The sequence below is a fragment of the Xenia sp. Carnegie-2017 genome, unplaced genomic scaffold, assembly GCF_021976095.1.
Source record: "Xenia sp. Carnegie-2017 unplaced genomic scaffold, XeniaSp_v1 HiC_scaffold_6, whole genome shotgun sequence".
Taxonomy (NCBI): domain Eukaryota; kingdom Metazoa; phylum Cnidaria; class Anthozoa; order Malacalcyonacea; family Xeniidae; genus Xenia; species Xenia sp. Carnegie-2017.
The window spans coordinates 20,548,909-20,566,968 of record NW_025813526.1 but is presented as its reverse complement, the minus strand read 5'-3'; the positions used below and the strand labels follow the sequence as shown (position 1 = coordinate 20,566,968).

The 18,060-nt window shown below is 36.4% G+C and overlaps 2 protein-coding genes and 1 long non-coding RNA gene across 3 annotated transcripts; 1 reads left to right on the top strand and 2 right to left on the bottom strand.

Annotated features, from left to right (window-relative positions):
* Positions 1–1,677: 1,677 nt before the first annotated feature.
* On the bottom strand, positions 1,678–6,450 carry LOC124457296. The gene is made up of 2 exons (XM_047007570.1): positions 6,420–6,450; positions 1,678–2,306 (listed from the first exon to the last, which is right to left on the bottom strand). Exons 1-2 carry the CDS (start codon positions 6,448–6,450, stop codon positions 1,678–1,680), a joined length of 660 nt encoding a protein of 219 aa, XP_046863526.1.
* Positions 6,451–12,308: 5,858 nt separating this feature from the next.
* Positions 12,309–12,732, bottom strand: LOC124458449. The gene is made up of 2 exons (XR_006953191.1): positions 12,600–12,732; positions 12,309–12,369 (listed from the first exon to the last, which is right to left on the bottom strand). It is a non-coding gene; the product is annotated as an uncharacterized LOC124458449 (long non-coding RNA).
* Positions 12,733–15,757: 3,025 nt separating this feature from the next.
* Positions 15,758–17,640, top strand: LOC124457294. The gene is made up of 2 exons (XM_047007569.1): positions 15,758–16,349; positions 16,473–17,640. The coding sequence occupies exons 1-2, from the start codon at positions 15,919–15,921 to the stop codon at positions 17,638–17,640; spliced, it is 1,599 nt and encodes a 532-aa protein (XP_046863525.1). The 5' UTR covers positions 15,758–15,918.
* The last annotated feature ends 420 nt before the right edge of the window (positions 17,641–18,060 follow it).

The following is an 18,060-nucleotide window of genomic DNA, read 5'->3' as shown; positions in this document are numbered from 1 at the left end:
AAAAATGAAAAAAAAGCTCTAAAATTTTGTCTTAAATTTACATCATCAAAACTATACAACGTGTCTGTTTCTTCCAATAAAAATTTGTTGTGGCATAGGCTTATTGATAAGGGGGCACAGGACCCCAAAGATTTGAGTAACCATTGGCATTTGAGCTTAACTCCATATGTCATTTGCATAACAATCAAAAAAACTAAAAAGACGTTAATGGAATTAAGTTATAAGAGAGAAATGGAGCATGAAGGAAAAGATTAGGAAAAGGGAGTTAGCTCACCTTCCATTTACATACACTCCCATGCACACAAATTAAAAAACAAAATAGATTTAGAAAATAGCAAATACCATGGCAAATGGTGATAATAACAATGTAATAGTTCTTAAAGAACTGTTTTAACCAAAATACTAATGAAACAATTCAAAGAACCATTCAGAGACACTATGCATTTATTCGTTGTCAACGTCTGCTAAATGACAACCTCAAACCATGCTATATTTATATTACAAAGGTCAATGTCATCCCTATTTTTAGAGATGACACTTATAGTCCAGTAGATTTATGGTTGAATCTTGAACTAATTCCCACAAGCTCACTCTTCAAAATATCTTTCCTTTCATGTACAGAACAACATATTAAAATCCCGATCTGAGGGCCGGCAACTTCGTAAAATAATGTTTTCTGTGAAATTATGACATGAAAACGAGGGCTATAAACAAAATTACAAAATAACACTGCTTTGACCTAACGAATATCATATTTGATTATATAAATCTGCAGCGTGGCTATTAAAATCATGTTAAGTCTTCAACGACCGAAAAAAGGAATCCTTTAGGTTACATAGTAATACAAGAGTGTCACTAAATTTACATATGGTTAATATAGTGTACTTTGATTTACAAAGACATTTCTGTCATTTCATGCTTTTGTTAATCATCTTCAACATCAACACCACTGTTAGTGCAACCAGTACCTCTACATTGACCACATGCCATTGTGCAGTGAAGTCCATTTTTACGACAGGTACATCTTGCAGTTGAACAATTTGTGGTACAGTTGCATCGTATCATATTAAGCAAGTTTTCAGGAGCTGCTGGAAGATCAGTTGTTCTAGGTACGATAGCATAACCACATTTTCCAACCAAATGCATCAATCAACAATCCTTCGTCTTGACTCTGCCATTGCTTAACTTGAAGAAAGACTCTCAATGAATGATACTTGGCTGCACTAGATGTTGGGGGAAGACTTTGGGGCTCTACCATTCGGCCTTTAGTGCACACCTTCTCGTAGTACTTCCTGTGGCGCAAACTGTCTAGAGTCTCGCCTTTTTCCTCCATACATGCAGACCAAGGCATTTTCACCACTCTGGATAACCGTATTCATGCTGACGTTTGAAACTTCAAATGCTGATGCTTGTTCACGGAAATAGTTTGAATCTGTGAATTTCTTAAGAGGTGCCGATTTTCCAAGGCCAAAGGGTCGGGATGTCGTGTCACAACCAGCAATAGCATGAAGAAACAAAATGTTTTACACAGAGATTCACAGCTCTGATCTCACTATTCTCATGTTCCATACTCTTTCCGTTCTACGTTTAGTTGTTTTCTTTGGTTCTGGACGAAAATAAAGACCACATCCCTCATCCACTTTGACGTAATAGCACATTAAAACAAGAAGATCTGTATCATCTCCAACAAGAACGGTAGGAGATTTCATGGCATGAAACAGCTGACTTTACTATAAGAAGATCAGCGTCGCCATCGGCTTGGAGTGTAGTACAGCCATTCAAATCCAGATAATTTCGAAGAGTAGGTATAAGTCGTTTCTTATTGTGTATATTAGCCAGGAATACATCTGTTTTCATTGTTATTTTCATGTCAGCTTCGAATGACACTGTTGCCCCAACCTTTCCGGATGATCTTCGTTGTTGCGCCATGTTCTTAGTAGATGGGTTATCATAACCGTCAAAAACAATACAACTTCCTGCCCCATATTTCTGCTTTACATAGTGGCAGTACTTCTGGCATAATTCTTTATAGCTTGCTTTCTTTGGCCATGGTACGCGATGAAGAAGAGCTCCTCCATCAATGACGAATTTGGTTTCGCCGACCGGGCCGGCCTTAGCATCAGGTGACAGCATTTCCCACAATGTGTCTGCAAGATTAGACTTCTGAGGCTGTCGCAACGTTAGCGGGGAATCGAACAAGGCTGCTGGATAACTACAAAGCTCGTATTGAAATACTTCTTCTAAATCATCAACGGTATTACGTGCAAAGACTAACCTCTGAAACAGAAGCTGTGGATCGACATGTACTTTTACTCCGTTTATTAAATACTGATGAGCCTGCAGCAAGAGTAATGGCCTGATCTATACGTGTAAATGTGAAGTCGCGGACTCCGCCAAATACTCCTCCATCTTGTTTATTAAATCTAATACAGTAACTTGGTCATCAATGTTTTCTAAATATTGAGCTACCTTTAAAAATGCATCGTTGGCAGTGTTGTTGATTGGTCGTCCTGATTTGCGCTTTTTGAGCGGTGGTTGGTCATTAAATGGCGCTGGAATTCTCATTTTTGTCCTGAAGTTTGTACTGCATAGATGATGATACATTGCGTCAGCTGCCGGTAGGTCATGCACACTTTGGATCCTTGATTTTACGGACTCGGCCCAGTCATCGCATCTCACTTTGCAAGCATTCAAGATAGTGTCTTGAATGTCCATAGTCCTAACAGTGCAAAAAACACGCCCCCTTTTGCGCTCTTGTTCTTGATTAATTTCATTTCCGCAAAACAAGCAATCTCTTCTGAAATCGAACTGAACTGAACTTTGTGAGCGAAGGGTTCTTGGTACGGGATGACGCTCTTCCTTCTGACGTAGCGATTTAGAAATATACGATGGATTTGTGTATCGTTTCCTACATGCTATGTGAACGCTGTCACCTTCACGGACGTCAACTGTATCGCCTCTTTCTTTACTAGCTCGGTTTATACCATCTATCCCTTTAGATGTTAGAGCCACCCCGTTGTTCACAATTGATTCTTTACATATTGCACAGTACTGACGCAGAATTTGATCCATCCTATAATGATTCACAAGCAAAATAGTGTTCGACAACACAAAAAAGCCTGGTTTTATTTACTGGTTTATGCGATATTTTACAGCCCTAATGTATCTATGGCTTTGAACGCGGTATTATAATGCAAACATTGTATTTGGTAATTAGGTCGCTAATTATAGCCCCCTCTTGTTAGTTTTAACTTAAATTATTGTGACCTACAATATTGACGTATTCATTCATTGTAAAATGTAATAGCAATTAAATAATACATTCATTAACTCATTGTCTTCAAGTTATCTATTTTGCTTACCTTGAGGAGAACAAAGAAACGTCACATTTTGATGCCAATAATGAGCCAAAGCTACAATTTGAAGTATTGAAAGGGAAGTCACATTAAATATAATAAATATCCATCTAAACACGTGCAAAATATACGTAAACAAACGTACTTCAAACACGCGTTTGCCTAAAAAACTACCAAGTCAGCGAAAATTAGTACCCAAAACAGCAAGATCAGCATTTTTGACGTAAATAAAGGACAAAATATTAATTGATTTACAAAATATCATTATCCACTTGTATTTAATCTATAATATTTATATTTGTGCTTTACTAAGTGTTCTAAAAGGATAAAATCTAATACATTAATTTTTGAGCCTCGTTTCCATGTCGCTCAGATTTTCAATCCAAATGCCTCAAATAAAACGTAATTTACACGATGTTGCCGTGCTAGGATTTTGTGGGACTTTCGATATGTTGTAAAGGGATATCAAATATACCAAAATCAGTTGGAATTTCTTTTGTGGAAATTTGTTCAAGCTTAGAGTGTTTTTGGTCGTAGATTGACTGGACTATTAAAACAGAGACAGATTAAACACGTAATCCTTTTGTCGGCAAAGGACAGGATTAGTCAATTTAATTAATACCGACTCCATGACGCGTAGCTGGAATAACGAGCGACATTTTTTAATAATTCTAAAGTTTTCATCAGAATAAGCATTGGCACAGCGAGTGTTGCTCAAAAGATGTTTTCCAATTGCTGAATCACATAGAATCGGATTTTCACTTTTACACCCACATGGGTGGAAGAATAGTTCTTTTTGAGAATATAAAGACCACATTGCATGGTGATATTTTTAGTTTCCCTCTTGATGTCATTAGAGGCCTTATCCATCCAGGGAAGTTTAAGGAAAAAAGGGCACTTGGCCGATAGAAAAGTTTATTCCGTTCATTGTTAGTGGTTAAGAAAAGTTTGTCTAGCAACTTCTCCGGATATCCCTTTAACACAAAAATAAAGACCACATTGCACGTTCGCCTTATCAAACACTTCACTATAGAAATCTTTTCTCTATGCGAAGAGAAAGAGTCAAAGCGTTTGTACAAACCAGTGAATGTTGCTTTGCGATGAATGCTTGTTAAGAACTGACCATTGCGTTTGTGTACAAGAACATCTAAAAAGGCTAATTGATAGATTGCCATCAAAAGAGTTTATTGATAGTGATCTTATCTCACTGAAGAATATTTTTGTGTTAAATGGATATCCGGAGAAGTTGCTAGACAAACTTTTCTTATCCACAAACAATGAACGGAATAAACTTTTCGGACCGGCCAAGTGCCCTGTTTTCCTTAAACTTCCCTGGATGGGTAAGGCCTCTAATGACATCAAGAAACTAAAAATATCACCGAATGTTTTTGCATGCAATGTGGTCTTTATATTCTCAAAGAACTATTCTTCCACCCACTCCCAAGAGTCTCTCCCTGCTCAAATATCAAGCAATGTAGTCTACGAGTTTAAATGTGAGTGTGATGCTCGCTATGTAGGTAGGACTTCTCAAGGTTGAGTGAAAGAATAAAACAGCATGTACCAGCTTCTGTCAGGAATAAAACTGTTCCTTTACAACAACTACCAAAACGTGGGTGTAAAGTGAAAATCCGATTCTATGTGATTCAGCGATTGGAAAACATCTTTGAGCAACACTCGCTGTGTCAATGCTTATTCTGATGAAAACTTTAGAATTATTAAAAAATGTCGCTCGTTATTCCAGCTACGCGTCATGGAGTCGGTATTAATTAAATTGACTAATCCTGTCCTTTGCCGACAAAGGATTACGTGTTTAATCTGTCTCTGTTTTAAGTGTCATCTCTAAAAATAGGGATGACATTGACCTTTTGTAACGTTATAAATATAGCATGGTTTGGAGGTTCTCATTTAGCAGACGTTGACACCTGACGAGTAGTCTGCCGAAATGCATAGTGTCTCTTTCTAGCTGTAAATAACGGTTCCTTTGAATTGTTTGGTTAGTATTTTGGTTAAAACAGTTCTTTTAAGAACTATTACATTGTTATTATCACCATTCACCATGATATTTGCTATTTTCTAAATCTATCTTTAAGTTTGTCACCACGACAAAGTCTCTGTTTCATTAAATTAAACTTAGTAATCAAGAAATCACTCTCATATGTTGAACCGATACATTTTAAAAGAAAGCAATCAGTCACATACCCTTTTTGGTGATGCGCATTGTAAAACAGCAATACAAAGCTCACACTCAAATCCCAATATGAAACCAGGTGTTTGTGTGTTGCAAATCCCTCAATGCAGTTATTCGACAAGTCAAGAATATTACCAAAGCATTGGTTTAATTAACAAAGCATAAGGATCCATAAACTTCACCGCCCGCAAATTTTTAATTCGATACTGTTGCAGGTTTCGTATTCGTCTTTTGTTTTGTTCTTCTAAAAATAAAATTGTGAAAATGTTAGTGTCTTAAACATATATTTACAAAGTAGCACTATGGATGTTATCAGTGCTCGTAAAACAGTACACGGAACAGTTACTTCTCTTCAATGTTATCGTAACGACAAAAACATTGATGGTCTCTGACAAATGGCGGAAAACACTGGCAACCAAATAAAGAGTGTTATCAAGAGACACGAAATTTTCATTCAAATAAGCAACTGCACCAAGAATTCACCATTCTACAAGACGCCTCCAAGCTTTAATTGGTGGGTCATATAATGGCCAATATAAGGATCATAGTATATCAGCCATTGCTTATCATCGAGTGAACGTTTATTTTGTTGCTTTAGACATAGTTGGTGGGAAATCAAAAGGAAGGCTTACTTTGGTGGACAAAGACATGTTGTTTATCATTGGTGACGTGGTGTTAAATGACAGCCTAGCAGAATTTTTCCCAAAGTTCACATTTTTTTGACTTTCCATGATGCGTGAGTGTGAATGCCCACACCAACCAAACAGAACAAGAAATACATGCAACTGGAAATGATAACGATCAATTTGCCTTAAAAATCATCGATTCCATTAGCATCTAACGCAGAGATCCCACGAGATACTACGCATGCCCACCTTGGTCATTCTCTACCTTGCTCACCGCCATTACAGATGGCGTGTTTGGTCATATACGAATAATGCATAAAATAATTTGCCATCCGGCTGTTTAGAATGACAAAAAAGTTGTAAAAAACAATACAGGACAAAATACCTGCATAACCACTAAGTTTGCGCGGCAAACTCTTTTTCTGTGGTTAGATAATCTATTCAACAACAAATGGCACAAGTCAGCGAAGCAATTGAGCAAGCAGATGACCTGACGCTCTTGCATAACCATCCTAATCCGACGCTGTCGGGCTTATTAGGAGACGTGAATGTAGACAATGAACCGGAACAGAAACGGCTCGTCTACAAAATGAGCAAATCTGGCTGGGCCGGGTATAAACACCCTGCTAAAGCCAAATACAACAATCTCCTAGAAGAAGGAAATGACGGGAGAACTATTTGGATGACCTTAACCAGAAAGTCGATCAACTTACTGTTTTGTTGAATACTTTTGGTCCTGTCGTAAAAGAGCTTAAGCAGGCTTATGATGCTGCACGCCAAATGAACGATGTTGATATGTCTGAAAGTGAAACTGGTGACGAACACTCAACCAACGGGGCTGCTGCTGTAGTTGCAGATACAGCTCCAGCTCTAGCAAACCAAAGCGATGCTTTGGTAGATGAGCTGATTCACGAAGTGACTGAGAACAAACATTTCTAAAATCCTGACCAGCATTCTGTCCATTAAACATTATGAAAACGGAAGAAAGGGGTAAAACGACCCGAAAAATGTGACCTGTTAAGAGTTACAAAGGTGAACCCAGAAATTTGGGACATTGCTAGGAAATCCACACGTATTATGGATGCACGTCTACAAAAATTACATGCAAGAAGCCTTAATAAAGGGCCTTATTCCGATTTCCCGAATTGCGGAAACGATTATTACATCTCTTGGAACAAACCCTACAACACATGCACCGTTACCAGTACACTAAAAGTTATTCGGGATGGGCTGTCCAAATGAATTGTGCTTCTCGCTTCAGCTAATCAGGATCTGAAGATGTGCCGCAGGGACTTGTTGAAAATTATAAGGCAATCAGCAGTAACAAGGAACCTGTTGCTGAAGAACTGTTTGGTGATGATTTAAAGGAACGCCTGAAAACAGTAAAAGAAAGCAAAAAGGCTGCACAGCAACTCTCAAGCCAAAAACGGAAACGCAATGATCAACGGTCGACCAGCACATATAAATCCAATGTACTTTTTTTGTTCCAACGTCGAGGTGGTCAATTGCAAAGCCGAGCCCAACGACGCAACTATTATCAAAACCAATTGAAGAGGAAAGTCGAGACAGGGGGAAACACTAAGAAAGCAGTGACTCCTACTCTCGATCGTGTAAGTTTTAGCAAACGCGAGTGTAGTTCTTCTATCATGTCTGGAGGAGACAATGATTGTAGTATAGTTGTAGGCCGGATACAGCAATTTATTGGGAAGTGGAGGGAGCTAACTCATGATCCTTCCATTTTATCAGCTGTAAGTGGATACAAGATTGATTTTCTTATAGATCCAGTCCAGCTGAAGCAACCCCAATCTATAAAAATGTCTCCTTCGGAAGTCCAAAATGTCGATCGTCAGGGGTTACTTTGACGCGACATTGAAACTCTCCTCTTCGGTACTGGAGGACGTATCTTGGTGGATTAAAAATGCATATGAGTCCAGAAAACATCTGAATCACGGCAAGATTGACCACGTATTGTATACGGACGCCTCTACCTTAGGGGATGGGGCGCAAGTGTTAACAAACAGTTCACCGGAGGCGAATAGTCAATCACCGAAAAAGACTCGCACATTAATTGTCTGGAACTCAAAGCTATTATGGCTACAATCTCTCTGTAGAGATCTTCTCCACACCCACATTAAAGTAATGACTGACAACACCACTGCCCTTGCATATTTTAACCACATGGGGGGCTGCCACTCTCACCATGGCGATAAAATTGCAAGGGAAATTTGGGCGTGGTACAGAATCAGGAACATATGGCTAACTGTCAGCTATATCCCTGGGAAATTTAATGTGGTGACTGACAAAGCTTCCAGAACATTTGATTATTCCAAAAAATGGAAGCTTGATGCTGAATTATTTCTTGAAATAACAGCACATTTTGGGACCCCAGAAGTTGACATGTTTGCTTCTAAACTAAACTATCAACTTAAACCCTATGTCTCACGGCACCCAGATCCACAGGCGTGGACTATTGACGCTTTTTGCATTGATTGGAGTAAATTGTTTCTTTATGCTTTTCCACCTTTTAGTGTTATATCACAAGTTTTAGAAAAAATAGAAATGGCCCAGGCACGGACAACTTTTATTGTGCCGAATTGGCCCACTCAATCCTGGTATCCGATGCTGGCAAGATTAATGATTCACCGACCCATTCTCCTACCCAAAAACAAAAGCAACCTGAGCTTACCATCCAATCAAACAAAAGAACAACAAAATGCAGACTCCCTTCATCCAACTTTACAGGTAGTTCTAGACTTTCTACATTACCTATTTGATCAAGGGATGCGTTACAGTTGCATAAACACTGTTCGAAGTATGTTATCTTCATTCGTTATTACTGAAGAGAATTCTACGATTGGTACACATCATATGGTTCAGGAATTTATGAAGGGAGTGCTCCAATCTAGACCAGCACTACCAAGACATCAAGTGACCTGGGACACCTCCATTGTTTTAGAGTATTTAAAGACACATCCCGCAGTAGAAGACTTAACCCTCAACAGCTTACTGATAAGTTGGTAATGCAATGTACATTAGTCACAGCGGCGTGCCCAATCACTCCACCTCATGAAACTCTTAACTGTAAAGAAGGAAGAAGACTCATACACCTTCTATATCGACCATCTTGTCAAACAGTCTGGACTAACACGCATTCAACCTACTTTAGTGATACCAAAGTTCCCTGCCGATCACCGACTATGTGTTGCCTCAGTCATGGAAGAATATATTAAACGCACTGCTCCCATTCTGGTTCAGAAAAATCAACTATTTCTTAGCACAATTCGACCCTTTCATAAAGTATGGAAGTCATCTATATCTCGTTGGATAAAGGTTGTCATGCAATCTGTAGGAATTCATATAGAAACGTGCAAACCACATAGTACACGAACCGCAGCCACCAATAAAGCGAAGCAATGTAATGTTTCGATAAACTCTATAGTGAAAGCTGCAAATTGGAAGGCTGATTGCGTTTTTCATCAGCTTTACAATAAGAACGTTGTGTCTCGACGTGGCAATGCAGAGTTTGGGAATGCCATTCTTTCAGCGTCCCAATAAGACAGATATTGGATGAGAATTGTCTTTAGTTGAACTTGGAATGGAGTTGAGAACGCATATACTTGCATGTATAGTGCAAGTGGAGGAAATACTTTGAATTCATATTTGTTACTATTTCTGGGTATGTTTGATACATCTCCAATTAAAATATGTTTATAACTTATTGTCGTATTGGCGTGTAGGCATGAAGTGTGTCCACATGACTTTCAAATCTCATGGGATCTCTGCGGTAGATGCTAATAGAATTAGGAAAGCGAACAAGACTTACCTCAAGTTGAAGTTTTATTGGATTCTATGAGCATCTACAGAGCAGAGATTACACGCCCACCATCATTTACTGCCCCTTGCATATCCTTCATATGCACATTTAGGCGGTTCATGTGGCCACTATCTTTGAAATATGACCAATGAGCTTATGCGTAGTATCTCGTGTAATCTCTGCTCTGGTAGATGCTAATAGAATCCCAATCGAACTTCAACTGCAGGTAAGTCTCGTTCAATTTCCTAATTTTGTGTCGACATTAATGAATTTTATGTTGACATCAATTAAAATGCATCAAATATAATTGTTTTCCGTTGATCAGGCATAAGATTTTTAGCAAGAGAATCCAATAAGAAATGAAAAAAATGTTGTGCTTCTTGAAGATAGTCATGTCAGAAAAATTAAAATCATTTCGTATAATGATATACATAACTGAAATCCTGTGATGTGTCATTATTTTGACACATTTTATTCAATTTTTAGAATAATATTTGAAATGAAGTGTTGGAATGTATTGCTAGCGCTGATGCTGAAAAGTTCAGTGTTTTCCAAAGTTAAATTATCTAACATTTATTTGTAATTGTTTAAAAAACCCCATGAAAGGCAACAATTGTTAGTCATATCAAAAGTGCCTTTCATCAAAGACACAGAAAGGACACAAAATAGTTATCATGCAAATCTGTAGCAACTAATTTTGGCATAGTTATCTAACGCAAAATTTGCGAAATATAAAGATCTAAATGAAAAACTTCCAACTCTCTTTCCATGTAAATATTCAGGTCCTATATTCAATAAAATATTAATGGTTGTACGTTGACATACCATCTAAATTGACCAAAGATCTTTAAGATCTTGTTGACTGTTTTTCGCTGATGATTCAGAATATGCTTAACCAAAGAATTGTAAATTGTATAAGACGTAACAAATTAATGAAAAAAGTGAAATGTTGTACACGTCTTAATAAAAGCCATGTTAGAAAAAGTAAAATTATTACACATAATGAGATTCAAATCTAACATTCTTTGACGTGTCATTATTTTGACTCATCTTGCCAAATTTGTAGATTCTACATACATATAACATTAATCAGAGAAAGGTCAGTACTTTACAATGGTAAATGGTCCAAAATAAATTACCGTTTGTTTAAGAATTTCATCAAAATTGACAAATGTTGTCCGTATAACACATGCGTAGTACTGTAATTAATTATATAAGTCATTTGTGACACATTACATAAAAAACAATCAATTACAGATAAACTTTAAAATCAACATACCTTCACAAATTTAAAAATATTAAAAGCGACGCAACCATCTACATGATGTCTTTGTTTCTGCTTGATAATAAAGAAATTGAAATGCTCACTAAATCTTAAATTTTAATCACCTGCTGTTTTTATTATAAAATATTGACTTCTGTTCATACCCAATTAAATATGAAATGCAAATTTTTTATTTCAGCTAAGACTGAAGCAAACACAAAGAAGTTTTGACTTGGAAGCTTTATGCCAATAAACCTTCCACAGTTTACTATTATCTATTTCAATTATTGAACATACTGCCTTACATGCAAACTAACTGAAGTAAACATAAAGGAAGACGGGGTAGCCAGCCTTTTACAAGTAAGATAGCTCAAAAATTAAAGATTTATAATTTATGAAGATAAGAAAATCTATAAACAGAGCTTCTCTGTTTAAAAAACCCATCGATATCAACAAATGCTATTCATATCAAAAATGCCTTTCAACAAAGACACAGAAAGGACACAAAGATAATGATCATGCAAATCTGTTGCAACTAATTTTTCCAAAGATATCTAACGCAAAATTTGCGAAATATAAGATATCTAGGTAATAAACTTCATACTCTCTTTCGATGTAAATATTCTAGTCCTATATTGTATAAAATGTTGTACAAATCTTGATAAAAGCCATGTTAGAAAAAGTAAAGTTATTGCACATAACGACATGCACATGTAACATTCTTTGACGTGTCATTATTTTGACTCAACACCTTAATTTAATAAACTTTGCTGTATTAATGTAATTTGAAATAAACGATTGGAGTAAACTGGTATTGATGTGAGAAAAGTCGTATTTTCCACGTGTAATGTATCCAAAATTTGTCTGTGTTTGAAAATCCCACCAAAATGAAGAAAACTTATCCATATAAAACATACGTGGCACTAATTTATAAGTTATATTTAACTATAATATTCGTGACATCAAAACAAAAAAAAAATTATGCATGGACACAAAACATTAAATCAGAATGTTAGAATACACCGTTACATAAAGGCGAGTAAACTTTAAAATCAACATACCTTCACAAATTCAAAAAGGATAAAAGCGACGCAACCAACTACATGATGTGTTTGCTTTTGCTTGATAATAAAGAAATCGGAATGTTTAATAAATGCTTGATTTTAATCACCTGATATTTTTATTGTAAAATATTGAATTCTGTTTATATCCAATAAAATATGAAATGCAAATTTTTTATTTTAGCTATGACTGAAGTAAAAACAAAGAAATTTTGACTTAAAAGCTTTATGCAAATAAACCTTTCACAGTTTACTATTATTTATTTCAATTATTGAACATCCTGACTTACATGCAAACTAACTGAAATAATCATAAAGGAAGACGGGGTAGCCAGCCTTTTACAAGTAAGATAGCTCAAAAATTAAAGATTTATAATTTATGAAGTTAAGAGCTTCTCTGGAATTGTCAGCGTTCCAACTTTGAAACGTGGTTAATGAAGTTTTGTCATTTGTAAACTTTTGATCTGGATAAACAAATAACTTGATCAGGGGCGTGAGAAGCAAGTAAAAGTTGGGGGGCTCAAGATTTTAGGGGCAGTTTTTATTTAAAAAAAGGAATTTCAGAGTAGTTAATCTCGAAATCTCTAATTTTGAATAATTTTGCCACATCTCAGTAATCAGAGATACTTCAAAATTGATAACGTTTGAACTTGACACTTCATCATGCAAAGTTTTGTCATTTTGTGAACTTTTGACGCAAACAAATATTTTAAATTACGGTGGCCCGTATCTGCAAACACGAATAAATATATGAAATTACACAACTAAATATTTCTCAATATACCAACTCCTTTTATATAAACATTAACATAAATACTTTATGCACAAGTATACGTTTTCAATACACAACAAAATGTCGCATCTGTGAACATCAACGATCATAACGGAACACTTTACGAATAGCCCTATTACTGCCATTTATTCATATCACGATTGCAAAACGAAGGAACTACTTAGATTAATTACAGTTACAGCGTATAATGCAGCGATTTCGAGCGCATTTTATTTTGGAAAATGAATAGTCAGAGTCGCGCTGAAAATCCATCTTGCGAAGAGATTATAGAGCGTTACTTTAAACAAGGCTTTGATTACCAAAATACTTTCTTTTTTGTCTCAATACCATGGCCAGGGGCGTAAATGTTGTGGGGGTGTGGGGGTGTATTTTTGCTGAAAACAGTGTTTTGCAGGGCATATTGCCGTCAAGTGGCAGGGCAATGTTCAGGAAGTAGAAAAATTGCCATGCGGCCCATACCATCGAAAACAACTAAATGATTATTAAGTGGAAATAACAAACCTTCATTTTTGACAATTTTGGCTTAATTCTACAGGCTGAAACAGCGTGGTTACTAAGCTAGTAGCGTAGTTGCGTCAGCTAGTCGCTTTGAAAGTTCAACATGTTGAACTTTTGACATTCTTCGCTTCAGTCGCTTTACACTGATTGGCCAATAGATACATTTTAACTTCCTAAATGCATATCATATTCCCTGTCATATGCATCATACGAAATTATAGATTATACCTTGGAAAACGAAGGCAATATATAGTGAATTCACACTGGAATCTTGCTGGAATCTTACTGAAGGTATAGAGTATACTAAGAAAGAGATATGGCGAGTCACTCGAACACAACAGACTACTTTTCAATGGAAGGTTAGTTATATTTACCGAAGTTTGTAAACCCACGATTACCGAAGGAGAGTTGTGAGTTCATTGTTTGCTGTCATAATTTTGATGTTTATTCAGATACATTTCTAATTTAATTGAAATTTCTCTTAAGAGAGAGGCGCAACTAGAATTAAAGATGATAACGTTCAGGAGCCCCGCGCAAAAAAAACAAAACCTCAACGTACACGAATTTATAGACGAAAGGTTAAATGTAAAGATTGTGGTGCAGAAATGAATGCTGATAATTTTTTGAAGCACAGTTCAAATAAACACAATGGTATGGCAAAATCCCAAGATGTTGTAGAAGCATCACAAACAACGCTTCATTTTTCTAAGGTTAGTAAAATGTCACTTACTTATATATGTACATAGTAAATAAAATGAAAGTTTTTAGCATCTCTTAGAAAATTGCTGGTTAGTTCTGTATAAGTGCCGTTCAATTTATGTGAAATAATTGATAATTCGTGTTGCACAAAACTTTGTTATTCTGCTCTGTTGCAGCAGCAACTATCTCTGTTATTGTGAAGGACACTCATACCATAAAGTTTTAATGTATTCTTATTTATTTTAGATCCTTCCAACTGCCCCTGTTACATGTGATAGCAGTGATGAAATGCATGAAGGAGAAGTCAAAAGTGTAAAACAAAAATTCTGCAATGATACTGATATATCACAAAAGGTTACATTAAGAAACTCTCATGATTTGTAAAACTGTATAGCACATTTGCACACATATACCTAACCCTAACCGTACATCCTGTGTTTTCAGGCAATGTATCGTTTTCTAACGTTAAATACTGTTTGTTAAAATGCTACCTTGCAGGAAAACCTTGAAGTGGCATTAGAAGTACACAATGTATGCGAAATATTTGAAATAGATAACAAGATAAATGAAGTTGATTCAGAGAAGAGGAAATTATGGATGTGGTTTGTAATATCTGAGTATGACGTTGAAATAATTAAATTAATTTGTTAAAATGTTATTTCTAAAGTAATTATATTTTGGTCTTTTCTAGGTTGATGATGAAGAATCTGTTAACGAACAAGAAGAGGAGAGAAATCTCACCTGTCATGGGAAACTTGTAGCTGAATTAAACATATTGGCTGAAAATGTTAACCACTGCAAAAAAACTGTCACTGAAACGTTGTCCTCAGAAATAGTGTTTACTCAAGAAATTGTAATGCATGTCCTTGAATAAGTAAAGAAGATTAGTAACATGGCCATACTTTTACAAAGCAATTGTGAGGATATTCTCCAAGCTATTTGCCCTGCGAAATCTCAAACTGGTGTTTTGGAAGAAGAAAATGATCGAGCTGCTGCTTGATCCTGCCGACCGTCCAAAACTGTTGACAGATCTTCAGAAAAAAAAATAATTGAGAATGGCCCATCCAACGAAAGCTCAATCGTTACCCTGAGAACAGTAGCATTGCACAACACAAACAACGTATGTTTTCATCAATTTGGTACAAGGAATATCCCCATTTAGAGTACAGTATAAACGCGGACTATGCATCCTGTATTGTTTGTGCTCTTTTTCCGAGAGGACCAGGAAGAAAGAAAGCGTCAGATACCTGGGTTACTAGAGTTCGATCATGGGATAAGATGAGAAGCGTGGGTAAAGATAAAAAGGAAAGATGCAACAGCATTATTTTTCCGAATCCCACGAAATTGCTTTGAGTGATTTGGTACATTTTGCCTGCAATATGAAAAGCGTCGATGTAATGCTGGAAAAGAAGTTAAGAGAAGTAAGAATACAAGAAGAAGAAAACAATTTGTGAAACCAAGAAGCCATAAAGATCCTTTTAGACATCGCAAGAACATTGGCACGACAACAGCTAGCTTTCAGAGGGCATGATGAAAAGCATGAGGGAAACTTTATCCAAATATCAAATCTTGTTGCCAGGCATAACCCTAGACTTCAGTCATGGCTGTCAGACAAGAACATGAAACCTTATTCAGTAAAATACCTATCACCTATGTCACAAAATGAGTTTATTAGCCTTTTGACTGAAGATGTAAGGAATCGCATCGTAAAAGATATCGTTTCATCTGAAATATACTCAGTCATGGCCGACACGTCTCCTGACACTTCAAATACGGACCGCCTCGTAGTGGCAGTGCGCTACGTTGACGAAAACAACGTGCCAAACGAGAGAATACTGGAGATGAAAGAAACAAGGAATAAAACAGGTGAAGGCCAAGCAAAAGAGATTCTTGATTCCCTTAAATCACGATTACCTATTGGTCACGATGGGTTAGTGTATCAGTCTTACGACTACACAGCTTCAATGTCTGGGACTTTTAATGGAGTTCAACAACATTTGCAGGAAATTGTTGGACGCAACATTCCATACATCCCATGTCAAGGCCATAGGTATGTGTCAAATGCACAGCATTAAACATTGCCGTAAAAATTACTTAGGCATTAACTATATCTTTTTAAATATTTTTAAGACTAGTCTCTAGGTTGAATAATTTTTAAATTATATGTTTTTAGATCAAACACTTTCAATGAGCATTGCTCAAAGGCCTCTACATTTGTTGAGATGTATAGCTTGCTCGAAGAGCTGTATGTTTTTTTCAGCAGAAGTTGTAAACGAGATTCTATGTTGCAAGAACATATGGAAGAAATTGAAAATGCTCTTAAATTGCGCAATCTCTCAAAGACGAGATGGGTGTATAGAAGTGAATCAATTGAAGCGGTATGGAGATCTTTTGAAGCCATACGAAATGCCTTAGCGGACATAGCAAAAATTGACAACAACTCATTAACCAGAACCAAAGCAACCTCGCTCTGTAAGAAAATGGTCAAATTTGAGTTTGTTTTTGCACTTATGTTTATGAGGTTTATCATGAGGAAGACCAAGATCCTGACAGTACAGATGCAGAAGCCAGAGCTCAATATCCTTGATGGTCTTCAACTGATTGATGAAACTGTTAAATCACTGGAAAGAATACGGCACAGTGAATCAGAATTGAATGACCAAATAGATGCGAGTGTTGAGTTTGCGAAGACTCTAGGCTCCAATCCCGAGGAAGAGTTTGCTAGAAAGAGTAATAAAAGATCAAGTAGACGTTTGGATGACAACCCTGAGACTTTGGCAATTATGTCACTAAAAACTAACTATCGAAAATGCATGATTGAGGTCCTCGATTCCCTCATCAGAGAATATAGAGATAACATAAAAAGTTGTTTGCAAAAGATAAAACCCTTAGCTGTTATCCTTCAGCCTCCACTGACTAAACCAAATTTTGAACAAGTTGAAAAGGTCACCGAACTTTTTCCTCCATCAATAAGCGTAGATTGTATGTCACTGTATGCAGAACTTGAGATTTTTGTTAACTTTGTAAATGAGACAGAGAAAGAATGTAAGACAGTCCACGACGCCGGAAACACTGCTTTCAAAAATAAAGAAATTTTCCCAAACGTTTATAAATGTTACAAACTTCTGTTTACTGCTCCAGTAAGTGTGGCTGATATTGAAAGATCATTCAGCAAAATGAAAATTGTCAAGAACTATTTGCGCTCAACAATGAAAAGTGAAAGGCTGGAAGAGATTGTCCTCTTAACCGTGAAGGATTTAATAGATACAATTCATTTGGATGTAGTACTAAAATCTTGGGCAGCCAGAAAAAACCGTAAACTCAGAATAAAATTTAAGTAAAAAGCAACATCTCAAGAGTACGTTGAGATGATTCTCACTTAAGACTCTTGATATGAGAACAAATATACATTGTTTTACTGTTATGTCCGAAACGGTTAAGGTTTATATTTCAAAAACAGGTTTTGTACTAATGTATGTGTTAGAAACCTAATCTTCAATCATGTTTACTAATAAACAACGTATGCAATCATAGAAATGATTATAATTTGCTAGCCATAATGATTTAAGGGGTTTTTGTGGGCAACGCCCTTTGCAGAACAAATTTTCTCCACCCCCATTACTTCAAGTCTAGTTACGCCCCTGGACAAGGATTATACTATTTTATTTTGGTCGAAAGTCTTGGAGCAAATCTACAGCCTTTAAAGACTACTTCCTTTTTGTCTCTTTACCTAAATTAATTGCGCGATGTTTGCAATGGAA

Coding starts and splice junctions, on each gene's coding strand:
- LOC124457296 (XM_047007570.1), bottom strand. CDS start 6,450: ATGGCGGTGAGCAAGGTAGAGAATGACCAAG. Junction 2,307..6,419: donor CAAGGTAGAGAATGACCAAG/GTGGGCATGCGT, acceptor ACGGAGTAAAAG/TACATGTCGATCCACAGCTT.
- LOC124457294 (XM_047007569.1), top strand. CDS start 15,919: ATGAAACCTTATTCAGTAAAATACCTATCACCTATGTCACAAAATGAG. Junction 16,350..16,472: donor ATCCCATGTCAAGGCCATAG/GTATGTGTCAAA, acceptor ATATGTTTTTAG/ATCAAACACTTTCAATGAGC.